Here is a 23,445-nt window from a genome sequence, read left to right on the forward strand (position 1 = left end):
CAAAACTGATTAGGGGGCTGTGATTGCACAAATGATATTGCTCAGATTCAGTTCAAATATATGTTGCAGACATCCGCACAGATGTGTTAAGAGCAGACAAGCAAGAACAGCTATACATAGATACACTTAAAATCCGACTGGGACCGACAGGTAGATGATGCCTTAAAGGCATGGAAGGAATACCAAACGGAGGTAGTAACTGAGATGAGAAATCAAGATGTTGATTTTCCCCCTCTTCCCTCCTTTATAAAAGGGGACCAACAGCTTGTTTAACTGTTTTCTACGTACCCCAAGTAGGAACGAGAGGAATTATCTCAAGAGAAATTTCATTGGTCTCATCAAAGCCCTTCTAGTTCCACCCCACAAAATTCATTGCATGTTTCACCAGTGTAGGGGCATCCAAATCAGCCTTGAAATTTTGCTGTGGGCAAAATCCAGCAGCACCTCTGAGATATTTGGTGCAAATACAACTGGAGACAGTGCTGCAAGATGGATGCTCTCCTGCAGCAGAGTGGCGAGCCGCACATTTAAAAGAGCTCAGCAATGCTACAAAGTGATGGATTATATATAAAAAGAGGGGGAAAGCACACAAAGACTCCCTAAGGCGTGTTTGAAGGCACATTGAATGTCTTGATGATCCTTTTAAGGAAAAGTTTTTGCAAAAGAAGCAAACGGCCCCCTGAGAATTGCCAGGAGCCAGAGGATCCTCTGCGCTAATGCTCACTCAAAGCTGCTACTTCAGCAAAGCTGCACTGTGACCTTCCAAGAGCAGTCCCAGGCATTTAGCAGCCAACAAGGAATTGACAGACCTCCACTGCTGGCAGGTACAAAGTGCAATCTGCACTGAATACGCCATGGGCAGAAAAGGAGCTGTGCAGCTTTCCCTGAGCAATTGATCTTCTCCGATCCTTTTTTTGTTAAGTATAACAGTTTAATGGACACTGAAATGAGAATGCTTAAATGTGTATTGGTGAAAAGGTTTGACGTGGGGTTTTTCCACAGAGCTATATTAAAGCCAAGGAGAGCACTCTGAGCTCTTGCTGAGTTGATAATTAACTGATTGTTGTTCTCTGGTAGCTAACCTGTGAGTGTTGTAACCTTAGATCATGTGATGAAGGTATTGGGCTGCAAATCTCCATTTTAAAAGGGAGTGGCCATTGAGTCTTGTTCTCCCAAACTCCATGGAGCAAGAATGTAAATGAAGCTCTCCTGAAGGGAGACTAAACAGCCTAAGACAATGGAGGGTGGAATGGAGGCTGAGGAGATATATATATATATATCTTTGCTTAAAGATCTATTTGGATTATTTCATATTTTGTAAGATGCTGAGCCTGTGCTGGACAGCACAAGTCATTGTATGGATGTTTTGGTTGTATGTTTGATGCTTATGTTTTGTTTTGAAGATTCTGCCAGTAAAAATTTGAATACAGTGGTGCCCCGCAAGACGAATGCCTCGCAAGACGGAAAACCCGCTAGACGAAAAGGGTTTTCCGTTTTGGAGGTGCTTCGCAAAATGAATTTCCTATGGGCTTGCTTCGCAAGACGAAAATGTCTTGCGAGTTCCTGCAGGGTTTTTTTCCTCCCCCCCTTTTTCTAAGCCGCTAAGCCGCTTATCTGCTTATCCGCTAAGCCGCTAAAAGCCGCTAATAGCGCTAATCCACTAAGCCGTCAATGGGCTTGCTTCGCAAGACGAAAAAGCCGCTAGACGAAGAGACTCGCGGAACGGATTAATTTTGTCTTGCGAGGCACCACTGTAATATTTTAATGGGCTGGGATGATGATTTTTTCCGAAAGGAGCCAGTTCTTATGCCTCCAGTCACTTCAAACTATGCAGTATTAATATCTGCAACATAAACATTTGTTACATTGTGGGGGGATACAGCCTGGAGAAAGGATTAAGCATCTTCTGCACAACCTGCTCAGGTCTTCACTGGAAATCACAGCCGCCTCCTTGCTTTGCAGCAGGGCTGGATTAAGACCTTTAGAAGCCCTAAGCACTTAGAAGATTTTGGTGCCACCATATATATCTAATTCAAAATATACCATTGATCTATATTATTACCTCTGTTATTACTATTTTATTATATATGTGTGTATGTGTGTGTCTATGTAATATTTTCATTTATCTTGGGAGCCTTTTTTAGGAACCTGGTTCAGCTGCACTATAGTAATAATAGCAATATGGTCCATGGTAAATCTGGCAATGAAAAATAAACACGGTGCCCCCTCTTCCCTTGATACCCTAAGTGTGTGCTTATTGTGCTTAATGGTTAATCCAGCCTTGCTTTGTAGCTGGGATTAGGATTCCAGGTTCATGTTGATTGCCAAGTGTCAAGTTCTATCCAAGTGGAATGAGCAGTGTACTAAAAACCAAACAAAACACCATATCGAAGAAAAACAAATAATGCACTTACAGTTTCACCCCTCTGCCCTGGGTGTCCGGGCAAGCCATCCTTCCCTGGTGGACCCTGCAATGGGAAACATAAGCAATCAAATTATAGCTCTGAGAAGCAGATGCTAACCAAGTCTAGCAATCTCTGTGATAGCTCCAATCTGACAAGCGGGCTTTCAAGCATCCCACCGTGAATGCCGGCTGAGTGGCCAACCATTATTAAGCTGACTGCTCATGGTCAGGGATGTTCAGTTAATATTTGCTGAATGGGAGTTAATGACTGGAAATCTCTCTCTCTCTTGTCTGCCTTTGGAAGGGAACACCCTTTAGCCAATGCAACACAGGCACAGCGTTGTTGTATCTTGGATGGGAAGGCAGAGAGAGTGAATCAGAGAGCCTGAGGGGGTTTCTTGGGGTTGGAGTTTAGCTGGACTGGAAGCATCTAGGGCAAGGGGCTGCAGGGGGTCTGAGCAATTGCTTCCTTAAGGAATCTAATGCACATTCTGTGCCTTTGTGCGCTGCCAGCTGTGCGGGCCCATAGCTTCTAATGTGACCTACTTCTGTATCTGTAAATAAGTCAAACAGTAAAGACGGTACCAGAAAAACCCTGGTGCCCTCTCATCCAAAAGAGACAAAATAGTACATTTCTGCTGCCTGCTCCTCATTAATTTATTACCTCTCCCCAATTGCACAACGATTTCTCCTAAGGCAATCCAAATTCACAAGAATGCTGGTATCTTTGAAAATTGTACTTCGCTCAACCCCAATTTGATAGAAACTGTTTTAAAAATGAAAACTTATGGAATTTATCAGTACGATAAGGGTGGGGGTCTGTGATATTAAAATATGCAAAACAAATGCAAAAAAAACACCCCAACATTATGCAAGGAACCAAGGGTGGTTGATGACATCTGAACATGTTACACACAAGCATGCCATAATGGAACTCTGGCCGTTCTTTCTTTCTTTGCAATAAAAATCTGTTTTAGGAGGTTTGGAAAGTATTTCTGCTTAAACATTTTCCTGACAGCCCCTTCTCCACTCCCACCCCCTAATTGCTCCCGCCACCGACCCACTTTGGTTCCATAGGGCAAACGCAGATTTTATGCTCTGCAATGTAGTGATGGACATATAGATCCCTAGAGTGGGAGTTAATAAAAGTGAAGCTGGGAGGTTACGTCTCCATGTGACATTCTGTCAAGCAAGGATAATAAGAGCAAGGGATGCTGGATCAATATGATTTCAGGTTCAGTACATTCTGTACACCAGGACAAACCTGGTCTACAAGCGAAGCTCAAACAAAGGCCGAAGGGTTGTATTAGGCAGAAACAAGCAGTGCAGCCATTGATTCCATTGGAGCTGATCAATTCCACTAAGGTAAATGGGACCCTAAAACCTTTGAAAGCCTCTACATTATTCCAGGCTCGTGGATACTTCAGTGCCATTTATGAATGCATCATTTTAAAGACAATAACCCAGTTAGTGCATGTTGTACACTTGTTTTGGTAATAGTCTGCCAATAGCGGATATAACTTTCCCATTAACTTCAGCATTTTTCTTTCCTTTTGGGACTGGGATCGACGCAAGATGGAGAGAGACCTCTAGTGGCATCTGGTCATCCCTACAGAGAAAAACATTCTGCAGATACTAAAGCGGCTGCCACCTGGTTGGGATGATGACAAGTTTTCAATGAACGTCTTTACCCTGCAAACTGCCTTGTTGAGAGCTTGCACAAAATTTTCAGCAGCAAACCAGGTGAGCACAATGAAGGCTACAAATTGCATTGTCAGGGTTGTGCTACACAGAATGAGGAAAAACGCATTTCAGCTAAGGTTGCAGGAAAAGCAGGAGTCATATAGCACACTTTTTAATACACTGTAGCCGCACAGAACAGAAACTCACCTTATATACGCTTCTGATTTTTTAATTTATTTATACAGCTTCAGTTGTTTGTTCCCAGACATGTCCTATCATTGTTATCAGATTTCCCAGCAAACACTTTTGCCTTTAATGTTTGTTTCATTGTAGCAGCAGGTTGGTGGGAGCTACAGTACTTGCTAAACGGTTTTACCTACTTCATATACAGTGGTACCTCGGGTTAAGAACTTAATTTGTTCTGGAGGTCCGTTCTTAACCTGAAACTGTTCTTAACCTGAAACACCACTTTAGCTAATGGGGCCTCCTGCTGCTGCTGCACCACCAGAGCACGATTTCTGTTCTCATCCTGAAGCAAAGTTCTTAACCCGAGGTACTATTTCTGGGTTAGCGGAGTCTGTAACCTGAAGCGTCTGTAACCCGAGGTACCACTGTACCAGGAAAAGCACTATTGAGCCACTCTGAGCTGATCTTTCTTAAGGAGCAACTGTGCACAAATAACACTAACTGCAAACCTTGGAAAGGCAAGAACCTTTAAATTCAGTGGGGCATAGGGAACATTCCTAAGTCTCTCCACATGGCTTTATGGAGTGGCGGGGCTACTGCCATGTCTGCAGCCCTGGTGGGCTGGAAAGTGGATGAGGGGCAGCTGGGAGCTGGCACAGTGATCAGGTTCAAATTGGGCCAATGCTGTCATATGATAGCAGCCGGGACATCTTGGGATCCCTGCCCCCAAAAGCCTCTTTGGCAGATGGAAGAGGGAGCTCTGCATCAGATCTGGCAGCAGATAGAGAAGCCAACAAGACTAGATGGAGGGATGTCTCTACTCAATCCAACTGTCCACCCCACCAGCCTTGCACAAAGGGGGTTTAGATCGTTCTGCCATTCTGTGCAAGGATGCCCAGGGATCGTTATGTAACCATCTAGAAGAGAGAATATATGAAAAGCTGGCAACCCAAAGACTGGAATTGGAATAAAGAATCTTCTGGCTATTGTTCTTCACAAACACTTCTGATTGTGCTTAACAACCAGTCTTTATTTCTGCATCCCATTTGCTGAATAAGCATTGCATTTATTTTGAGAAAATACTTACAGGAGGTCCCTTTGGTCCAGGAAATCCAACAGGCCCCTGGGGTCCTTGTGGGCCCTAAAATCGATCAGAAAAGCAAAAGCAAAACAACAAAAAACGTTAGCAGCAGCAGCGGTAGCATGGAAAGAGCACAAATATTTTGGAGAGAAACTTGTGATGCAACCAACCTATGGGAAATGTTAAACTAATGCCTGCCCATGGCTGTTGACAAGGTGGGGGCCTCGGTGAAAAAGGTTTTTGTCTCAGCAAATATATTCAAACACACACCTAAACATCTGGGCAAAATTACTTGTATACAGATGAGACAGTGCAAGGCTTGTCTCGCTCTGTTTAGCATAGGATGTGTCGTTTCAGCACAATGCCAGTGGCCAAATTTCTGTAAGCAATTCCAGTTATTAATTTGGTTACAAAAATAAATATTACCTAGGATCAGCATTAGAGCACAATCCTATGTACGTCTGCTGAGAAGTGAGCCCTACTGAATGCCACGAGACTTAGGCAGCGTATACCATACATTCAAAGCACACACATATTGTACAAAATCCTGGGAGCTGTAGCGTGTTAAGGGTGCTGCTAATTGTACCTCTACAGTTCCCATGATTCTTTTGGCGAGTGGTTGCTGAACAACTCCAGGCACGCCTGGAAGAAGCGGACCATTTGGATCCCTTCCAGTCGGGATTCAGGCCTCATCATGGGACTGAAACTGCCTTGGTCGCACTGGTTGATGATCTCCGGCGGGCTAGGGACAAAGGTGAGAGCTGTTTCCTAGTTCTGCTGGATCTCTCAGCGGCGTTTGATACCATCGACCATAACATCCTTCTGGACCGTCTTGAGGGGCTGGGAGCTGGGGGCACTGTCATACAGTGGTTCTGCTCCTTCCTCCTGGGCCATGTTCAGAAAGTGGTGGTGGGGGATGAGTGTTCAGACCCCTGGGCTCTCACTTGTGGGGTGCCTCGGGGTTCTGTCCTTTCCCCCATGCTTTTCAAGATTTACATGCAGCTGCTGGGAAAGATCATCTGGAGGTTTGCGCTGGGTGTTCATCAGTATGCGGATGATACCCAGCTCTACCTCTCTTTTAAATCAGAACCAGTGAAGGCGGTGAAGGTCCTGTGTGAGTGTCTGGAGGCGGTTGGAGGATGGATGGCGGCTAACAGATTGAGGTTGAATCCTGACAAGACCGAAGTACTGTTTTGGGGGACAGGAGGCAGGCAGGTGTGGAGGATTCCCTGGTCCTGAATGGGGTAACTGTGCCCCTGAAGGACCAGGTGCACAGCCTGGGAGTCATTTTGGACTCACAGCTGTCCATGGAGGCACAGGTCAAATCTGTGTCCAGGGCAGCTGTTTACCAGCTCCATCTGGTACGTAGGCTGAGACACTATCTGCCTGTGGACTGTCTCGCCAGAGTGGTGCATGCTCTGGTTATCTCCCGCTTGGACTACTGCAATGCACTCTACGTGGGGCTATCTTTGAAGGTGACTTGGAAACTACAACTAATCCAGAATGCGGCAGCTAGACTGGTAACTGGGGGCGGCCGCCGAGACCATATAACACCAGTCTTGAAAGACCTACATTGGCTCCCAGTACGTTTCCGAGCACAATTCAAAGTGTTGGTGCTGACCTTTAAAGCCCTAAACGGTCTCGGTCCAGTATACCAGAAGTAGCGTCTCCACCCCCATCGTTCTGCCCGGACGCTGAGGTCCAGCGCCGAGGGCCTTCTGGCGGTTCCCTCATTGCGAGAAGCAAAGCTACAGGGAACCAGGCAGAGGGCCTTCTCGGTAGTGGCACCCGCCCTATGGAATGCCCTTCCAGCAGATGTCAAAGCGATAAACAACTACCTGACATTCAGAAGACATCTTAAGGCAGCCCTGTTAAGGGAAGTTTTTAACGTGTGATATTTTAGTGTATTTTTGGTTTCTATGGAAGCCGCCCAGAGTGGCTGGGGAGGCCCAGCCAGATGGGCGGGGTATAAATAATAAATTATTATTGTTGTTGTTGTTGTTGTTGTTGTTGTAAAACCATGTCCTTTAAATAGCTTTTTAAATATGTTTTTCTATATGTTGGAAGCCGTCCAGAGTGGGTGGGGCAACCCTGTCAGATGGGCGGGGTACAAATAATAAAATTATTATTATATAGTGTGTGTGCAGCCTTCCTCCCAAGTAATTTATTCTGTATACAGGGTACTCCCACCGCTGGTTTGGGAAGCAGTATATATACAAAGTTAGCCATAATCCATATCTATGTTGCTGTTCCTTATGAAATACTGTGTTTTGAGGCATTTTCCCAAAAACCAGCTTCCACCTGAATCGAGAAAAACCAACAAACCAGCTTCATTTTAAGCCAGGAGTGTGTATGCAGCCCACATACAGAAGCACAGGTTATTTTAGACATTTCTGCACCTGAGGCAAAATATGTCAAAATTATATACCTTCCTGCTATTTATTTTTTTAAGTTAAGGTTCATGGGAAAGTCAGCCCTGTGACTGCAATTCCTTGTGAAGTGTTTCTCTGCTGCTCTGGTGAAGAGGACAGAGTATCTCAGAGTTCTTTGAAGTTCTCTTGTTGCAGCCTGGCATTGAATGAAATTCATGGTGAGAGTCAAATTTCAGCTGCCTCTTGCAGCAGCTGTAGAAACTCTTATGAGGAATTGTACATGGAAAGGATTCTGCATGCATACGGCCTAGGACCCTCGTACCTACGGGACTGCCTCTCCTGGTATGCCCCACGGAGGACCTTAAGGTCTGCAAATAAGAACACCCTGAAGATCCCAGGCCCCAGGGAGTTTAGACTTGCCTTGACCAGAGCCAGGGCCCTTTTGGCTGTGGCCCTGGCCTGGTGGAATGTTCTCTCACAAGAGACCAGGGCCCTGCGGGATTTGACATCTTTCTGCAGGGCCTGCAAGACGGAGCTGCTCTGCTAGGCCTTTGGTAGGGGTTCAGTCTGATTCTTTTCTTTCTGTATAAGAACAAGCATTAAAGAGGCCTCCTAGACTGCTCACAGGTCCTTTATAAGACCAGTGGTAACAGTTGGTCCTAGAGAATGTTAACCGCTCTCAATTTTACCAGTGGACTGTCATCTGTCCAGATTTTAATTTGCTCTGAACTAATTTTAAGATGTATTTTAACTAATTGATTGCCTGTTTTTATGTTCTGATGTTCTTTGTATACTGCCTTAGTTTTATGATGTTAGTCGCCCTGAGCTCTGGCTGGGGAGGGCAGGGTACATAAAAATTTATTATTATTATTATTAATTATTATTAATTATTATTATTCAAGGAGGAAACAACAAAAAAGGCAGGAAGCAGACCTGGATCCTTGTGAAAATGCAGCTAGCATCTATATTTGGTTCATGTTCAGCCAGGTGGCTGTTAGGCAGAGCTTTTATGGCGAGATCTACAATTCCTACACTCAGCTGACAGCATTACAGCTCAAAACAAATTAAGGTGCAGAAAACTGCTTATGAAGCAAAAAGAAACCAACAAACAAAAAACACATTTGCCTGAAGTTAGAATTACCTGAAAAGAGGAAGCGCATATATATATATATATATATATATATATATATATATATATATACACAGTGGTGCCCCGCAAGACGAACGCCTCGGAAGACGGAAAACCCGCTAGACAAAAGGGTTTTCCGTTTTGGAGGCGCTTCACAAAACGAATTTCCCTATGGGCTTGCTTCGCAAGACGAAATGTCTTGCGAGTTCCTGCGGGTTTCCCTCCCTTTCCCCCCCCCTTTTCCTAAGCCACTAAGCCGCTTATCAGCTGTTCCGCTGATAAGCCGCTTAACAGCTGATCGCTAAAAGCCGCTAAACCCCTAATAGCGCTAATCCGCTAAGCTGTCAATGGGCTTGCTTCGCAAGACGAAAAAACCGCTATACGAAGAGCCTCACGGAACGGATTAATTTCGTCTTGCGAGGCACCACTGTATATGTAAGGCACATAATATCACATGCAATCATGGTTTGTTGTTACACTACACTGCCTCTACAAAAACAATAGGAAAACAATGTTTTGAAATACCAGTTTCACATTGTATTATATTTTGTGCCATTTTAACTTTATTTTCTACCTGTCCTTTACTCCTCATCTGATTTCTTCATTCCTGAATGGTTCAACAAGAGAGAGAAACCATTCAACTACTGATAAAAGTGCCCTTTAAAAATTGGATGGGTTTTTCTGCTTTTGTGTGTGAACAGTCTCTTCTAGCAGTATGTAGTGACTAAGGACTATTTTCATATCAATGGTTTTTTTACTGCATCTTGTTAACTCTGCCTTCCCCTTTTCCTTATACACCAGAGTGCCTTATTTAGTTCCTTGGCTCTATCAAACCCAGTGTTTATATACTTGTGAAAACAAACATGAAGCAACATGAGAGGGGTAAGTTGTGATTTTGTTTTCGTATCTTTTTCCTTGTTTGTACTGGTTGTTCTACACTGAATAATTTAAAAAGAAGAAAAAGAAAATAAAAAATATAAGCATGAGGCATGGTAAGTGTAGAACAATCCCTCTTGCTGTTATGGCTTCTGGGATAGCTGGGCAGCCTGCATTCGCTCCATAAGATGCACACACATTTCCCCTTACTTTTTAGGAGGGAAAAGGTGAGTCTTATAGAGCAAAAAATATGGTATTTCACATTTTGTAAGATGCTGAGCCTCTGCTAGACAGTGCAAGATCTTGTATAGATATTTTGGACGTATCATTTGATGTTTCTGTTTTGTTTTGAAGAGTTCTGCTAGTCAAATTTGAACAATATTTTTATTAGACTTCCTTCCTTCCTCAAACTTGGTGGAGCAGGGGAATGCTGTGGAAATAGTGTATGTAAGGGGTTTATAAGCAGAGGTTGGATGGCCAACTGTCATGCATGCTTTAGCTGAGATTCCTGCATTGCGGGGGGGGGGGGGGTTGGACTAGATGACTCTAGGGACTCCTTCCAACTCTGTAATTCCTTCCTTCCTTCTACTTTCAATATTCCCTCTCTTTTCCTTTCTCTTTCCTTTTCTCCTTTATCCCTTCTCTACGTCTCTATCCTTTTCTATTCTCTTTTTCTTTTCTTTTCTTTTTGGTTTGTGTTTTTATTTAGGTTAATGTTTTAATTTTGATAAAAAAAGTGATAATAGTAACAATAATTTGAGACAAGCTGCTTTATAAAATTCACCTGAAAAATCTTTGCAAACGTGCCTACAGATGAATAAAGTACAGTTCCTCAACAAGCATACCTGCATGATACATGTGCTTGCACACACACAAACACAATTCCCACATTCACACTTGTGTCAATCTTCTTGCTTAGCCTCCTTGCAGGATATCCATTGCCCATAGGGACCACAAAGGATTATCACTGGGACCATAAAACTTAGGTGCTACACCAGTCTTTGCCAAGCTGGTGCTCACCAGGAGTTTGGGAGTTGTAGTCCAAAAACCCCGGAGAGCACAGGCTTGGCGAAAGATGAGCTGTGTTGAGAACTGAAGAGTGGCCTATTAACCAGATACCAGATTTTCCATGGGTTTCTCTAATGCATTTCTCTATGTAAATAAAAGGCTTCCTAAACCAAAGTGTTAGCATTCACTTTTGTGAAATGATCTTTTACAGCAGGGCTTTGATGTTTACCTTTGAATATTAATGCAAAACCACACAGATTTTATTATAGGGCTGAGGGAGATGTTTATGGAAAAGCTTATACAGTGTTTTGATAGCACTCGAGTAGGAAGAAGCAAATTGAATACAGAACGGAGGGGGGAGAAAAAAAATCTCCCTTGATTGGTTCATTGTCAGTTTTTCTGTTGATGCTCAGTCTATTGCCAGCTGGAGCCTGGATTATCGCAACATGAGGCACAACAGGGTGATGCAATTAGTGTGAGGGAAGCTGTTACTTTCAACAGACGATCTTTCAGTGCGCGAGTCTGTTAATTCAAATGGCAGCGAGTGAGCTGGATCCACTCTCGACAGTGGCACTGTCTGCCATGTGTTTACTGTGGTTCATCTATAGGCAATATGGTTTGGCAACTGCATGTGAAATGAGAAAATGTTCACATAAAATTGCAGTTGGCAGACTGGATATGTTCATTCTAAGTCTACAGGGGGTAATCTCAGACCCTCCAAGCGTCCTTAATTTCCAGGGACACTCCCAGATTTACAGAAGCCATCCCAGTTTCTGATTTGATCCCAGAATGTCCCTCCTTTTCTTAGGATGTCCCTATTTTCATTGGAGAAATGTTGGAGGGTAGGGAGTTATGTGACCCCCAAGCCAAGGAGATACGTAACCTTTAGAAGACACCTGAAGGCAGCCTTGTTTAGGGAGGTTTTTAATGTTTAATGTTTTATCATGTTTTATATATTTTGGAAGCCTCCCAGAGTGGCTGGGGTAACCCAGTCAGATGGCTGGGGTATTATTATTATTATTATTATTATTATTATTATTATTATTATTATTAAATAGGATGTCCCTTTTATGGGGGAAATGTTGGAGAGTATGTCATTGGGTATACACTGGGGCCTAGAGATCTCAGGTGCAGATCCAAAAACCTGGGTTAACTTCAGAACATTCAGTGGATCAGATAATTCTGGATCAGATATGGGGAACCTGCTCATTGCCAGTTGGCTGGTTATTACCAAAAACTGCTTTTGTGTGATAGGCTTTATGGATTGTTTCCCATTTATATGGTGTGGAACATTGCCCAGTAGCACAGAACTTCCCCCAGAGTTGCTTATAGGGAGGTGCATGGGATAAGGGTTATGTGATAAGCAATGACTGCCTGCTACATCAATGCCTGCTGTTGGAACTTGTAAATGAGGCCTAGTTCCTTGTGTATTGCAATTGGAAATCACAGTCCACTGTATAATAAATCTTCCAAGGTACCATTTACTACATGATAATGTGTGTTTACTGCAGTGTGGATGACTTGCAGTTTAATAATAAGCAGCCCATTCAAAAGCAGGCACTTTTGAGCCAACAAAAATATATCTGGCCAGTGTTTTTTTTTAAAAAAGAAATTACATCTGGTCAGTTGGTATACAAGATCCTGGATGGCTAGTTTGTAAAGCCCTATTTGGTGATAACAGTTCCGCTGGCAAAAACACTTTTTATTAGCTTCGGTTCAGAAAGCCAAAAACATTTCAAAAATCTAATTAGTTTTACTTGGGAAAACCCTCAGAACCTGCTGCACTTAAAATCTCTTAGCAAATGCTCTACATACACACACACACACACACACACACACACAAATAATAATAATAATAATAATAATAATAATAATAATAATAAGCAATAACAACTCTGCAAATTCCTCTTAAAAGGAACCCCCACAGTAAGTATATTAAAAGATTACTTAAAAGGTATTAACTGATATGAGGACAATAGATTATGCTAACATTCTTTGATGCACAGAACCAACAGCATAGAGTTGACTGATAGGATTTCCCAAATGCCCCGCAAGCAGGCATTGTGATAGCTAAAAGCTGTTCTGTGTTAATAGCTCTCAAAATCGCAATAAGCATGTGGAATCCTCATTGGGTACAGGAGAACATGGCAACAAGCCTCCTTGCCAGTGCAGGCCACTAATACCCATTGAATTTGCCTTCCCCACTAGACCTTGCTTATTCACTTCAATGGAGAGGAATCTCCCTGTGGAAAGAGATGAGGATATGTGGAGCTGAAGAGAATAGGAAGCCCAGGCTGAACTTTGCACCAGAAGCCCTTGGTCTCACTTAGCCGAATGAATGGGAGGGACCCCAAATTGCAGAAGGGCTGGCTTACCACATTTTGAAGTAAGTTACCACATTACCATCGAAAGATGTCCCTTTCCACAAGACCACTAAGTACAAAGTCTAAAATTATCTAAATGTACCACAAGGACAGAGAAGAACAGCTAAGACCAGTCGTATGATGGAATATCATGCTTGTAGCAAGTGCAATCCCCAGAGTAAGGAGGTTACTTTGAATTCCACAAATATCTACAACTTAACAATAGCACTGGGATTCCAACAAGGAGACACTGGATCTGATTTATTTATTTTTTAGGTGCATGGCCCTCACTAATTTCCAATAAGGTTGTATCTGGCTTCAACTTCAGACCCTCATCATGTCAGATCACGCTCTGTTTGCTGAAGCCTCCCAGGTATTCACTATTCAGAAACAAAAAGCAGGTTCCAAACAGTCTTCAACCACTCATGGCTAACTTTCCAAATTGATTTCAATGGGACTTAACTGCAGTCCAAATCGTTAGCAATGTTTTGGACCATATGCAAATTTATACAGCTGAACGGTGCCACCCAATGCATATTTATGCAGGAGTTAATCACACTGGTTTTGATGGTGTTTACTCTCAGGTAAGAGCACACAAGATTGCAGCCTCAATAGACAAATGAATTTCTTGATTAAATGCACATTTCCCTGCAATCCTAAGCACACTTATCAGAGAGCAAGTCCCACTGACCTCAGTGGGACTTACGTCTCAGCAGACATGCACAGATAAATTGTACTGTTAGCATCTATGACAACCTTCATTTTTATGTGCTTTAATTTGTCCCAAGTGGTAAGTTACAAACAGAAAGAACTAAGAAAATTAAAGGGTTGGTGGCGAAATAGAGTTTAGTATATTCACAAATGGAAGAGGGTGTGAATCGAATAAATGGGAGGGGATACATAAATACTTTACTCAGAAGTAGTAAAGACCCAACTTTCATCCATTTGAGTATCGGTTCTCATACGAAAACACTTTTCTGCCTCGCAGGAACGGTATACGCCTTCCCTGCAATTCCAACCAGGGAAGGTGTTGACTAGAGAAAGAGAGATGGAAATGAAATCTAAATTGTTCCTTGCCTACCCTTTCACCTGGTGGGCCAGGGGGTCCGTCACTGCCAGCCGTGCCCTGGAAAAGAGCAAATCGTTCAGAGATGAAATGCACACTTTCATTAAGAGGAAGAGCTAGAAGTGAAATTGTTTCCTCGATTCGGTCAAGTTACCTTGGGGCCAGGTTTCCCAGTTGGGCCTCTCGGGCCTCTTGACCCACGTGGTCCCTATTGAGTCACAAAAGATATGCAATTCGTTATTTTTTATTATCGTGTGCTACAGCAGCAAAGGATATAAAGGCAACCTTCTGAATATGGCCAGGATAGCAATTAATATGGAAATGCATGAGATAACATTAAAGGGGAGGTGTAGGAAAAATGCATAGTACGTACAGTTGGTCCTCGCTGTCCCCTTGGGCCAGGTTTTCCGTGCAAGCCCTGCCAAAGAAAGTTCACACAAATTAATCTTATCTTTCGATGGAGGGGTGTTTTCGTTTTTTGGTCGAGAAGGTGGTTTTGCTACTTCAAAAGGGCACAGCAGAACTCTACTACAGGATCAAAAGCTACACAGGGCATCAGACAACTTGCCTTGCATTTTAAGTTTTCATAAATAGCTTCTTCAAATATTTATCTCTCTTCTTAAAGGGCAGAATTACAAGTCATAAGGGAAACACTCCGCAAGCCAGGCTTGTCTTGCAATGCTCACATGGGAACAGGGAGCATTCGCAGGAGAGATTGGGTATATTGCAACGAGTGCTTAACCCTTCCCCTTCTCCCCTGCAACCCACCCCCTGCCTCCGCCGCCTGAGCACTCTTGGGGCAACAGGAGGGGCAGCAGGGTGAGGTGAAGTAGTTTAACTCTTTCTCCCCTTGCCATAGGCCCAGGGAAACCACATCTTGGAAGCTACTGTTTGCATTTCCTAGTTGTAAATCTATTCACTGCAGTAATCAATTGGAGGGGGGGGGGATTATAGTAAGGAAGCTTGTGAGAATGCTGTAAATACAATTGTCTCTCATCAGTTTCAGATTTAAACTGGTGAATCTGCACGCCTGTTTTTCTGCTTCATAAAATGTAGTGGTCGGCAGAGTAATGATATACATTACTTCAGTTTTACTTAATGGCACACTAAGCTGCCACCAAGCACAGTTTCTAAGCCATCCTTTCCCCTTTGATAACTTCATCACATTTCAACCACAAGTGATCAGCCACGTCCAGTTGAGCTTTATAGATAGTGATGCAGTGACCTTCTAGAGCTTGCAGACTCTGCATTATAAATTCCACCCACCAGCTTCAAATAAACAAAGCAGCTATGTCTTGACTTTCTACATCCATTTAAATATGTATTCTTCAGCATCCTTGCTGTTGATTTGCCGCTTCAACCACAAATTGTTTTGGGGTGGTTTGGTTCTGTATATGAAAAGAGTCCTGGGGAATTAGAATGCATAGAAGATGCCAGAGAAATCCCCCTGAGGATAGATTGCAGTCTAGCTGGATAATTCACAGAATATAGGAAGAAATCTCTCTTGTTTTCTCCCTTCCTCCCCCACTGTATAAGTATACAGTATTCTTACCAGACCCAGATGCTTAAGGGAAAAGATGATGGCATCCCACCCGGCATATGATGGCATATGATCCCATGTTCAAGTGCCTCTGGTGAAACTGTCAAAGCTTTATTTATTTCCTCCTTTACTTATACTTTTCCACCAGACAATGGGCTGCTTCCCAGATTTCTATTCATCATTAGATGACTGCAGCATCTTGTGGGGACTTGATTGAGTGGAGGCGATCATCACAGGCATAATGACACCTTCATTTTGCTTCCCTGTCACTTCAGACATAACACTTTTTCAACTGAGTCAGGGCCAAACCGGATGTGGAAATAAATGCATCTTTGCATTAACTGCATTTTTTCTTTTTTAAAAATAAAATAGGATGAGCTGGTGTCAGGGATTGGCTGGATGAGGAAGAATGGTGGAGGCCAAGAGCCCCCCAGGGAAAACACAGAAGGTGATGACTTAGATTCTGGATCCTGGTGGTGGGATACCAGCCACACCTCAGAGGAGGGGACAAGCTGGAAGCTACTAAAAAGAGGAACCTTGAAGGATCACAAAGAGGCAGAAGCAGGCAAGTGGCCCAGCACAGGGCAGGGTGAGGAGGTTTCCAGTTTGGATGCAGGCTCTGACAGAGACAACAGAGGAAAACCAGTCTCTACATCTCTCCCGCTGCTCCGTCATGACAGTTTCTCTGCTGACGATTCTCTGGCCCCACTTGCTTCTAGAATGTGAAGGATTGATACATATTGCCAAGCAATGAGCCAGACAGGCACAGAGAGAGGCTCCGGGACTCCCCGTAGCAGAAGATTACAGGGGAGGAGCCCTGACACAGAAAACGAGACAGCAAAGGAGCCAGTTTGAGCAACTTCTTCATTAGGGGGCTTTGCCTTTCATTGAATCATAGAACTGTAGAGTTGGAGGGGACCCTGAGGATCATGTAGTCCAACCCCCCTGCAATGCAGGAATATGCAGTTGTCTGCAACCTTGGCATTATCAGCACCATGCTCTAACATTTCCTTAATAACGAAACTAACTGCAAGTTAGCCTCAAGTCTCTCTCTCTCTCTGGGATTTCCCCAAAAGCAAATACCAGTTTCATAGAAGGGGCTTTCAACAAGGGGAGAAAGTGTTAAACTGATGTGATCCTCATGCGATCTGCAGCCTCCAGATGATATTACTTTCATTTTTCTTATAAAAAAACTCTTCATTAAATATAAAGACATATTTAACAACATGCATTTTGACCCTCAGATTACATTTTACTGTATTTTTCGCACCATAGGACGCACCAGACAATAGGACGCAGCTTGTTTTAGAGGGGGGAGAACAAGAAAAAAAAATTCTCCCCCTCTCTGCCCAGCGCCCCTTCCGCGAAGCGGCAGGAGGCGCTGCGCAGAGAGGGGGAGAATTTTCCCCCTCTTGTTTTCCCGCTCTAAAACAAGGTGCCGTTTAAGGTGCGTTCAGGCGACTACCTTGGAAGCCTGGAGAGTGAGAGGGGTCGGTGTGCACCGACCCCTCTCGCTCTCCAGGCTTCAGGTTCCTTTCAACCTGCTCTTTGGGGCTGGCAGGGGGAAGCCCACCACCAGCCCCAAAGAGCAGGTCAGGGAGCAGTGGAAAGGCGCAGTGGAGAGGCTGCTGCCATAGTTGCGCGTCACTTCTCCAGCCGGGAGAGAGTAAGCGGGGCTTCTTTAGCCCCACGTGCGCTCTCCCGGCTGGAGAGGTGGCGCGCGGCTATAGAGGCTCCTGCCATAGCCACGCGTCACCTCTCCAGGCGGGAGAGGGTTGCGGGGTGCTTCTTTAGTCCCCCACGCGCTCTCCCGGCTGGAGAGGTGACGCGTGGCTATGGCAGGAGCCTCTATAGCCGTGCGTCACCTCTCCAGCCGGGAGAGCGCGCGGGGGGATATGGCGTCTTCGCTCCATAGAACGCACACACATTTCCCCTTCATTTTTGAAGGGGGAAAAGTGCGTCCTATAGAGCGAAAAATACGGTATTTATCCGCCATTGGGCAAGTATAGGAAAAATATATCCATTGATGTAGGTACTGTGTGAACATTGCCAGCAGCTTGTAGCTACATCTCAGTGTTGCACTGAACACTTGCGAATAACAGAATTAATGGGGAGCCACTGCTGCTATGGAGCTGCACATTGTTCTGATAATGGGAAGCTGGTGAATACATTTCCTTGTGGGGAAATTACTATTTAATCTTGTTGAGCAACAGTCTTCTTATTCTTTATTTCTTTTGGTTGCTATCAAGAATGTACAATGTTCTTACTGCATTACAGTTAAATTCCCAATTCTGCCTGTCCTTTGAATTCACTTAGCAATGAGTTCCACATATTAATAAAACACATTAAGAAGAATATTATATCATACCCTTGCGCCTTTCTCTCCGTTGGAACCAGGAAATCCAGGGAACCCAGTTGAGCCCTGTAAGGGGGGAGGACACACAGTTATATGGTTTACTCAAAGCCTACTTAGATATTTAATAAACTTCTAAGTTGCTTTTTTATGGGGGAGGGTCACCCGCCCCCTCAAGTGCTTTAGATATTAAACGTCCGTATCCTTCAAAGCAGTATTTAAAGCCAACATAAAGCATGCAATAACAATAACTGGGTGTGTGGCCCATTATCACAAAACCATTTCTACAACACAGGTCATAACTAACTCCTAAAGTCCATGGTGAAAAGCTGAGTCTTTCAGGCCCACGCCGAGGGATTGGCCTTGCCTGGTCTCACTCAGAATCATATTACACAACTGTAGGATCAACAGAGAAAAGGCCCATTTCTGCATGCCCACCAACCAGAAAGAATAGCAACAGATGAATCATTGACACACTATGAATTACAGTAGTTTATAAAATATTTTTCCTAGACATCACACAAAACAGCAACATGAAAGTGTGTTGCAATATAACACATTATACTATTCAGTTGAAGCAATTGATGTGGAAATGGTTATTAATAGATGGTGGTCTGGTAGCTTACCAAAATGCTTCATGTCCGGAATGCATTAAAACATCAAGAGTGGTACAATTAAAAACAACAACGACACACCAAGCAACCTTACGACAAGCAGAGGGTGGGGTTCATTGCTGTGCTCCTCCAATCTTTCCATCTGCCCAAGCGTTAAAGCTTGCCAGATGGAATGACCACTCTCCTCGCTTCTCCCATGCGCTCAGAGCCAACTTCTCTAGGTGAAGGGAATAAGAAGGGGGAAGGGTCTGTTGCACTGTTGGAAGTCCTTGAGTGACAGGCTCATTAGGTCAATCCTGCCCCAAGTCACTGGGTGATATCTAGCTGAGGACACCCTCCAGAAGAGTGGACTTCTGCTAGCACCACACAACTTCTCTTTCCATCCTCTGTGCATCATCGAAATCTGCTCTGGAGAGTTGAGATACCGTCTGGAGCAGGTTTGGGGAGGGGGCAGAGGAGTGGAAGTTCCATTCCCTGAGTTGAGTTCCAGTCACACAACATAATATATCACACATTATCAAGTGGCAACAAGACCTACAGAATTCTTGAAAAGGTCAAAAGCATGTCCATTACAATCAGGATGTCACAGGTCTGTAAAGCTGATGTGTTTAAACAGAGAAAAATCACTGTCAATATTTACTAAAGATTGGAAACTCCTTATAGACTGTTTGCATGAAAAATAAAATGAACCTATGATATCTGGGTTTGAGGATCAAAGGAAATATTCATGTACAGAAAGTGGAGTTGTTGGGTGTTAACTTGGAGTGGATGTTTTGAATAATTTTCTATATATAGCTGACCAATGATGAATCTGAAATTCTCTTTTTTTCTTTTCTCTTTTTTTTGTTTGTTTTCCTTTTCTTATTTCTGGTTTGTGTTTTTATTTAGATTAGTTTCCTTTATTTTTGATAAAAACATATTCAATATATTATATTAATCCTTCTATAATTTCTTTCAAACTTTAATAAAATTTAGTGGAGGTGGAGGAAACAAGCATGTTGTCATCAGTGTGAACAATGTGGACAAAATAGAGAGCAGGTGCTCCACAGAAAGGAGCTTTGAGAACAAAGAGCACCATTTTAACCATAAAAGAAAATGAGTTTCCAGTGATTGAGTAAGAGTTGTATCCAATGATGGTTCTAATCATAGCAGACCTGATGAAATTAATGGATATGACTAACTTGCATACAATGATTTCAATGGGTCTTTCCTGAGTAGCAAACTCAGTTGGCTTCTACTTCCCTAAGTTCATAAATTCCATTATGTCAGTTCATGCATGCATGTCTGTATATTCAAGTGCACACACCTATAAAACAAAGAAGACATTCAATTTTTTTCTGTGTTTTGGATTAGTTTTAGATGTACAAACCAGGCCTGATTTCCCAGTAATTTAAAAACAGTGTCCATAACACTGATGAAGGCAGAAGAAAGTCTGTTTGAAAATAATGACAATTTCATTTGGGAAAATGTTTCCAATGTCTCATTTCAGTAATTGTTGAAACAGCCCCTTCAACAAAAATGGCTACTAGATGAAACTTGTAGAAATACTAAGAAATAATTGTAAGCAATTTATTTTCTGAATGACTATATGAGATAATACTTGCTGGATGATAATAATTGGGTTTTGGCATGGAACAATAGGAAGACTGATAAAGAATATTTGTGCTCAGACATTAACTTGCAGTATTCTACTCCTAGGAGATATTTTTGTTACTGCTGCAAAAGAGTTTATGTTATCCAATTTCCATGGGCAATTGAGGAAAAGGACATTAACAGCCAACATAATCATTGCAAATATCTCTGTCTATATATTTGTATTTGTCTGTCATCACACATTAGTTCACATGGCTGCCAATAGATGGTGCTGTGACCTGCAGCATGATGAGCGGCACTGGATGGGCAGCCTAGGTAAACTGGAGAGGGGCAGGCAAAACAGGCTGCAGTAGCAGCCCCCAGATTTACTGGCTCTTCTGCCTGCCAGTCTTGGGGCACCTGCTGCCAGGATCCAGATCCCCAGGCCACCTGCCAACACTACTGGCTACCACCTTCTGCTCAACTGGCCTGGGGATCTGCTGCTGCCACTGCTGCTGATGATTAGGATGAAGAGTTGGCCCGGGAGGCAGCAGGAGTAGCGTGGGAAGGAAGAAGGTGCCCAGCACTGACAGCCACCCTGAGATCTGCTCTAGTGGCTCCTAAGTGGCCCTGCAACTATTACTACAATTCTAATATACTTCTTCTGCCTGAGTGGTTTTGTTTTGTTTTGTTATTTTTTTTTGGGGGGGAGAAGGGGAGCTTATAATTCTTTATGATGAATTTCCAGACCCAGACCTGTTTTGCTATAGCAGCCACCTGAGTGCGACCTATAAGCATGTTGTTGTCGGTGGATAAACTGGGGTGGCTTATATACAGATCAGTTCAGTAGCTACACTAACAAGTATGGGATGGGGCCCATTGACTAGTCCAGGGGTCAGTAAACTTTTTCAGCAGGGGGCCGGTCCACTGTCCCTCAGACCTCGTGGGGGGCTGGACTATTTTGGGGGGGCGGTTAATGAATGAATTCCTATGACCCACAAATAACCCAGAGATGAATTTTAAATAAAAGGAGACATTCTACTCATGTAAAAACACGCTGATTCCTGGACCGTCCACGGGCCGGATTTAGAAGGCGATTGGGCCGGATACAGCCCCGGGCCTTAGTTTTCCTACCCATGGATTAGTCTATCGTGCAAGCCTTGATGTTATACCAGAGCTGTAGGCAATAACATGCACTGAAGACATTTGACTAGTGAAAAGGTTTGGCCCCTTCATCTTAAGTATCAGGACTACAATATATTAGGGCTGAGAAAAACAATCACAGAAATTAAAATATGGGTGGTTTTCCTCAAGGCAGAAGTTAAATCAGTACCTGAACAATGGAATGATTTCACTAAACTCAGGAGGGGGGTGGGTGGCTGAATTTGCTTCCAGTGGGATGGGCGTACCCTTAGATGTAATAGTGGCAATTTCTTTCCTTCATTGTTGTTTGGTGTTGGCCAAAAAGGTAAAGGAAAAGGACCCCTGGACAGTTAAGTCCAGTCAAAGGCAACTATGGGGTTGCGCCAAACATCTCGCTTTCAGGCGTTTGTCCACAGACAGCTTTCCGGGTCATGTGGCCGGCATGACTAAACCACTTCTGGCACAACAGAACACCGTGATAGAAACCAGAGAGTACAGAAACATCGTTTACCTTCCCGCCGCAGCGATGCTTTTGAACTGCTAGGTTGGCAGAAGCTGGGACAGAGCAACGAGAGCTAACCCTGTTGCGGGGATTCGAACCACCAAACTTCTGATCAGCAAGCCCAAGAGCCTCAGTGGTTTAGACCACAGCGCCACCCGTGTCCCATGCATTAGTGGGGGCAATACCACAGGCAGCTGTGGCAACAACACTCCTCTCTCAACAGCCATTGTTTTCTCCCTCTATATGCAGCATCACTGGACTGCCATACACACACAAAAGCAATTGCCGCTCCCCCACCCCCATTCCAAGCATTCTGGGGGAAAGCATTCTGGGAAATATGAAATGGCCCTAGAGTGATGAGGGCAACAGGAGAAGGTGTGGTTTTGAGCATACAGGGCCATCATGGTTATGTCGGGGATCATTGTCATATGTCATCATGATGGCAGCCAGCTTGCCAGCTTCTACTGCTATTCTTAAGCTTTTGACTGCTGATGGCAGGTGACCAATGGACTGCAACTTAAGTGGCACAGCTCTGGCACTGCAGCCACTCAGTAGAGCATAGCCAGAAGATTGGGAGGTCCTGCAGCCATCCTTCTAATCTAATGCCAATACAGTGGAACCTCGGGTTGTGAATGTGATCCGTGCAGGATGCATGTTTGCAACCCACAACGCCGCGTCTGCGTACGTGCGGGTCGCCATTCAGCGCTTCTGCGCATGCACAAAGCGCGATTTAGTGTTTCTGTGCATGCACGAGCGCTGAAACCCGGAAGTAACCCATTCCGGTACTTCCGGGTTCAGCGCGGTGCGCAACCCAAAAACACATAACCTGAAGCGTCCGAGGTACCACTGTAGACTGTTGAAAGAATTTAAAACTGAATATGGCTTGCAAACTAATTCCATTTTTGGTATAATGAAAATTCAGCTTAGTAAAATTCATGCCAACATCTCCGTTTTGTGAGGGGAAGGCCACGCATTTTCTTTGACGTTCGTGCATGTCATTTGTGTTCATGCTTCTGAATAAAGTAAGATCTCTTTGATCTTAAGAAATTTCCAAATAGAGTTTTGAAGCGTTGACAGACAAGGGAAAGAGATGGGGAGAGAGAGAGACTGCAATCTCAGACGTTTAGGTTAAAAGGCAGGTGCATCAAAAACCTACTTCTGAATTCTTGATGAACACTTTCCTTAGCAGTAACCCTATATCGCATTAACACAGAGTGTTTACTGAAAAAATGAAACACCTTGGAATTCACCCAGGTGAAATGGAAACAAAGCAAAATAAGCACAGACTCCCAATATTTTAAAAAGCTAAGAAAAATCAATGTTACTTTACAATTTAAAGTAATGCTTTCCTAAAATGTATTGGCAATGATACCTTACACAGTGCAAACATGTTGGGGGGGGGGGACACCTAGATAGTTGTTCACATTGTTAATACCAGAAGATGGCAGGGTTTTTTGTTTTTTACATGCATTGCACTGTCAAAAAAGTTGTACAGATTCCTTGTTAATCACAAATTGGGAACAGCATTAAAAATGCATATTCCCTTTTTGCAG

At 43.6% G+C, this 23,445-nt stretch overlaps 1 protein-coding gene across 4 annotated transcripts in view; it reads right to left on the minus strand.

Annotated features, from left to right (window-relative positions):
• Positions 1-23,445, minus strand: part of COL11A1 (collagen type XI alpha 1 chain) — a 262,353-nt gene that overhangs the window by 78,694 nt on the left and 160,214 nt on the right. For all 4 annotated transcript variants that reach the window (XM_081865627.1, XM_081865625.1, XM_081865626.1 and 1 more), the window contains 6 exons: positions 18,077-18,130; positions 14,542-14,586; positions 14,323-14,376; positions 14,184-14,228; positions 5,361-5,414; positions 2,415-2,468 (listed from right to left, as the gene is read on the minus strand). In XM_081865627.1, the coding sequence (XP_081721753.1) occupies positions 2,415-2,468; positions 5,361-5,414; positions 14,184-14,228; positions 14,323-14,376; positions 14,542-14,586; positions 18,077-18,130 (306 nt within the window). The remainder of the gene's footprint in view (positions 1-2,414; positions 2,469-5,360; positions 5,415-14,183; positions 14,229-14,322; positions 14,377-14,541; positions 14,587-18,076; positions 18,131-23,445) is intronic.

This window comes from Podarcis erhardii (genome assembly GCF_964252035.2).
Source record: "Podarcis erhardii genome assembly, chromosome: 6".
NCBI lineage: Eukaryota > Metazoa > Chordata > Lepidosauria > Squamata > Lacertidae > Podarcis > Podarcis erhardii.